Raw genomic sequence first — 5,135 nt, 5'->3', positions numbered from 1 at the left:
TTTTACAGCCATAAAATCAGAAAAATACCAGGCGCCCCAGTTACAATTATGGTCTTAAGAGGGTTAACAAAGCGCATCGGGTTTGTTGGAAATGTGTGCAGAGCTAATACGCTTAGAGTCACAGCCAGAGGAGCCAGACGTGACATAAATGTTACATTTTTGTGCTTCTCTGTGTCACTGAAGGACAATTTAAACAATTCCTCAAGTTTTAAACTAATTTATAAGCAAATGTAAGGAATTTATTGGGAGAGTCCATGTTACCAGATCCTACTTCATAACTTCTGCAGTTTACTGTGACCAGCTGGATATGGACTCCTGGACCAAACCCTGTTTTGGCTTCTGTTTCTCCACCTGCTCTTTGGCTCCAGGCCTGAGCTTCTCAGTGGGTTAAAGACCAATCAGTTCACCAGAGATCAGACAGTTTCTCCTCAGTCTGCTCTGACTGGGGATCAGGCAGGTCAAACACTGAAAAATCTGGATTTTCAAGACATATTTTCCATTAAATGCACCCAAACTGTGGAACATCCACAGACCAGGAGTTTGCTCTTTGCTCAGATAAATGTTTTGGTTCAGACTAGACTTAATGACGCCATCAAAAAAAAAATCCTGCTGTAATCTATTTTTCCTGTCAGTTTTTAAAATTATTTAATTTTCATTCAGTTTAATTAATATTCAACAAGCTGAACAAAGAATCCACTTCAAGCTGATGAATCCATGTAACGTTTCCTCAATGGTGACAACAACCACTGGCCGTGGCCCCAACAGTATAAACTATGAAATTGAACTTAAATGATGAACGGTTCATCTTCTGCAGCCTGAACACAACTTCCTCCTCCTGACCCACATGGACCTGAATCTCAGAGATTTGATGTGGAGGCCAAGTCTGTGCTCTGCTGCCAAAGTTTTGAAATCAGGGAACATTTCTCCAGATGAAGTGATTAGAAATCTTTCTGAACGAGAGTTTTCCTGATCAAGCAATCCCTCCACATCGCTTCACCACGAGGAAATCCCCCGACAGGAGCTCCTTTTGAAGCAGACCTGCTCCAAAGCTTCCATACTCAGAGATAATACTCTGATGATTGGGTTAGTTTCTCTGCAAAGTGACAGATGGTCTTCAGATTTTTCCATCACCGTTTAAAACAAACCGGTCAAAGATGGAAAATATTTGGTTAGTACCACTTCCTGCTTAGGAGATCTGGTTCGATGATTAAATGGGAATAATCCTGGAATTCCTTCATTTTTTGTTCTGTTTAAAACTACCATCTCTTCCATAATTAAACCTGCAGCACAACGTTTTTCACTTTCTCAGTCTTTAAAAAAGTTGAAGAAGCAGCACTCAGTTCTTCTGCACCACAATTCTGGAACAAACTGCAAGAAAACTGCAAATATGCTGAAAACCGGAGACCCTTTAAATCAAGACTAAAACCCTACCAGCTCTGATGCAACTGGAACATCAATCAATACATTTTATGTTTCTTTGCTTGATGACCTTGAAATATTTTGCTGCTTGTTTTATGCTGTGAAGCACATTGAACTCCTTTGTTGATGAAATGTGAAACACAAATAAAGTCAAAATCAGAACCAACTCTTCAAAAGTCATGATCAGTCCAGAAAACCTCGAGTGGTGCGTCTCCACAGAGTTTTCTGACCACAGGTCCAAAACCTCAATGTTCTTTGGATGATTTAGTTCATTGTGAAAAACACACAGATCAACACCGAACTCCTCCTGGATTTTTGAGAAAAGTAGGATGAGAAGTAACCTCACACACATCGCTTCCTCTGCAGATGTCCCAAACATTCAGGATTCATCAGTGGAAATGACAGCAGTTTTTCTGCTGCTCGTCTTCATTTCTGTCCATTTTTGAGTTTTTTTTGGACAATATTTCATGTCCCAAACTCTTCACCTCATTCTGCACTCAGATGTTGAGCAAGCTCTGCACTGGTGGCAACAGGATTCTGCTGGAAAATCTCTAAACAAGACGATCCAGGAGTTCACAGGAAAGCCTTAGACATCCTGAAACCTTCTGCTCTGCAGCTGAACTTCTCAACTTTAAATTCTTAATAATCCAGAAATCAACAACAAAAACAAGCCAATAGAGCAATAATTTAACATTAATGCGATCAGCCTGCATTGCAATCCAATAATAATGAGTCACTGCAGAAACTTGCGGCCATAAAGCTGGACTCACTGATGAAGCATAAATCACAACTATTCTGCTGTCCCGACCATCAGAAGTGCTAAAATGATCTGATGTGATCAGAAGACTCAGGTCTTCTTTGAAAGATCAACAGTTTCATTAGGTTATGTTGCATTGTATAATCAACTCTTAACTCCAAACTGGACTCACACGTCCAGTTTGGAGTTCAGAGGAAAACCGAGAGACGATGGAGACGATCTGGACAACAAGGCGTCGTTAACTTCAGGTGTGTGTGTGATCAGTTTACAGGAACCAATCGGGTTGCAGAGTGTGTGCACCCCGGGGTTCATCTGGCCTGATTTCACAGCTATGCAGGTAAAACACCTGAATAAAAAACCATCAATACAGAAATGTGGGTCTGTGCAGAAAACTAAGTTCTGTTCAGAGAGTGAACTTAATATCTGGACTGGGCTGGTTTCGCATGAATTAATGCGTCCATCCAGTGTGACAGGAGGAGTCCAGCGTGTCGCTCCGCTGAGGCAGGCGGGTGATGTAACAGCTTCTTGTCGGGTTCAGGTGAGTTTGCAGAGATTCGTTGGTCATAAAAGAAGGTACGGTCCATTTGGCATGTGGACCTGTAAAAAGTCCTGCTGGAAAATAAAATTACCATCTCCATAAAGTCTGCCAGCAGAGGGAAGCTGTAAATACTGTAAAATGTCCTGGTTGACCAGTTCTGGTTCTCCTTAGCTAAGATGCCTCTAGCGTTGTCTCTGGTGCATGAGTGGCTCAACTCAAGGACTCTGGAGGGTCTAGTCCAAGTTGCTGACATGTCTGTGAGGTCGAACCTCGAGCTCTGACTCCAGTCCATCTCTAGTAAATCTCTCTCAAACTCTTAAAAACATCTTTGCTTTACTACCCATTCTACACTCTGGTTATCCATCATGATTGTGCATCTCCACAGCTTTTCCTTCCATTAAACTTTCCATACATGTGCTTGGATAAGCCCTTCTGGGACCAACTTGGTTCTTCTTGTGACTTCCTCTCCCTGTGCAGGGTGTTACTGATCTGTCTTGATTGTGTAGAACGTGTGTGTCAAACTGAAGGTTTGGGGGCCAGATCTGGCCCGCCATGTGACTCTAAAGGGCCACATAGATACAACCTTCAGGGTAAACAGCGTTTAGCTTGAAGCTGATTTTTTTCAGTATTGTGTCAAGTTACATCAACGTGAAAATATTTTCAAAAAGATTAAATATTAAGATGTTTTCACTGAATGCAGAGTGAGCTAATATTCATATTGTTTATTTCTTTGCTGACGGGTTTTATCAGTATTTTTGTCACAATTGGCTCTTTGAGGATATTTATAATCTTGATGGCTCAAAATAAAAATGAGTTTGACATCCCCGCTGTAAAACATAACATTTCTATGTTAAAGGGCCTCTTTTTTTTTTAGCAGTATATAAAATTCTAGTTTTGGGTTTTATTAGCTCTATGCCATAATCATTTAAATGAACTGGAAAAAAAAACCCCAGCTTTATTCATTTGTTTATCTCTGTTTGCATTTTTATTTTTAGACTATTTATTTCCTCATCTGACAACAAGCTGTTTCTTATTCGGAGATCCATGAAGTTTGTTCTCGTTTTAAAAACACAGATAGAAAATAAATCATTCGGGGTTTTAACATGAAGGGGGAAGAGACGCTGAAAGGACACAGTGTAACAATCAATCTTCAGTTCTCACCTGGATTTTCCTTGAAGTATGAGAAGCCCTTCGCTGCCAGCAGGAATCCTCCGAACAAGCAGATCTGGATCAAAACCAGCTCCTTTCGCCTTTTCCGTCTCGCCTTCACCCTCCTCCGGTTCGGCGTCGCTCCATCCCGGCGCCGGATACCCGGCAGAGACATCTCCTGTTCGGCTGCCTCATCCATATGGATCCCTCCACCCCTTCTTCCTGCCTCCTGAAGCCGCCACAGAACCAGAGCAGGGATGAAGCAGGAGCTCCGGTAATTCCAGGGAAGCAGCTTTCTGCCCCCCGAAGTGAAGGAGAGGGGGGTAAAAAGTTGTGGAGTGATACCGGGGAGGTTCTGTGAGGCAAAGCGGGCCGGACCGAACTGAGCTCCTGCTTTAGAGAGCCGGGTTGTCTCCTAATGTCATGTTAGAATCTGGTTTCCGAGGCGGTGAGGCTGCGGGCGGCTGCGGGAGCGCTCCATGGATGCGTGTCTGCTGCTGAGAAACAGAGGAGAGGGAGAGGTGCGGGGAGCGCGCACTCTCACAGTCACGCAATAATCTGGAGGCTGAGCACTGCCGGCAAAAAATAAATACATAAATAATAAAGCTCACAGGCCGGCCGCTGTCTGTCTCTCTCAACCTTCCGCACCTTTACATGTGTTTTAGGTTTTCTTTCCAGAGGCGTTCCTAGGATTCACTGGGGCCCAACCCAGAAATGAACTCACTGACATTAAAACCAGTGAGAAGCACTGAAGGAATGTTCCAACACATGTAATTCGGTACACATGCAGACCAATGATGGGCATGTAAATAATTTGATTTCCTACTTTACAAGTATTAGCAAAGGTCAATATTCACTTCTGTTCATTATATAACAGCAATTAACAAATCTCATTTTCTAAGATGACTCAGAAGGGATGACAAAATGCAAAAGCCACAAAACAAAAGCAACCACAACAGAAGTTATGCTAAAATGGACGTGATGGTAAAACACAACTTATGCTAAACTTGCCAGCTTAACTTCCGTTTTCAGTTTTTTTTATTTCCGTTTTTCTTGTAATAAACTTCTGCAAACTTCCGTTTTAGCATTTTGCTAAAACATAAGTACTGCAAAACCAGAACTTCTGCTTTAGCATAACTTCCATTGTAGCATAATTTTGTTTTTGTAATAATTCTGTTTTAGCATCATTCAATTTTATGCTAAAATGGAATTAATGATAAGCTTGCTAACATCTGTTTTAACATAACTTTTGGTTTAGCATTGTGTTGAAAC

The 5,135-nt window shown here is 41.8% G+C and overlaps 1 protein-coding gene across 1 annotated transcript in view; it reads right to left on the bottom strand.

Moving 5' to 3' along the window:
- The window catches only part of LOC106935466 (sodium/potassium/calcium exchanger 3), a 41,612-nt gene extending 36,958 nt beyond the window's left edge, over nt 1-4,654 (bottom strand). Inside the window, exon 1 of the mRNA XM_015015945.1 lies at nt 3,876-4,654. Coding sequence (XP_014871431.1) covers nt 3,876-4,062 — 187 coding nt within the window. The 5' untranslated portion in view covers nt 4,063-4,654. The remainder of the gene's footprint in view (nt 1-3,875) is intronic.
- Nucleotides 4,655-5,135: the final 481 nt, after the last annotated feature.

The sequence above is a fragment of the Poecilia latipinna genome, unplaced genomic scaffold, assembly GCF_001443285.1.
Source record: "Poecilia latipinna isolate Pla-1442-1.1 unplaced genomic scaffold, P_latipinna-1.0 Scaffold1968, whole genome shotgun sequence".
Taxonomy (NCBI): Eukaryota; Metazoa; Chordata; class Actinopteri; order Cyprinodontiformes; family Poeciliidae; genus Poecilia; species Poecilia latipinna.
This window is presented reverse-complemented; position numbering and strand designations above follow the sequence as displayed.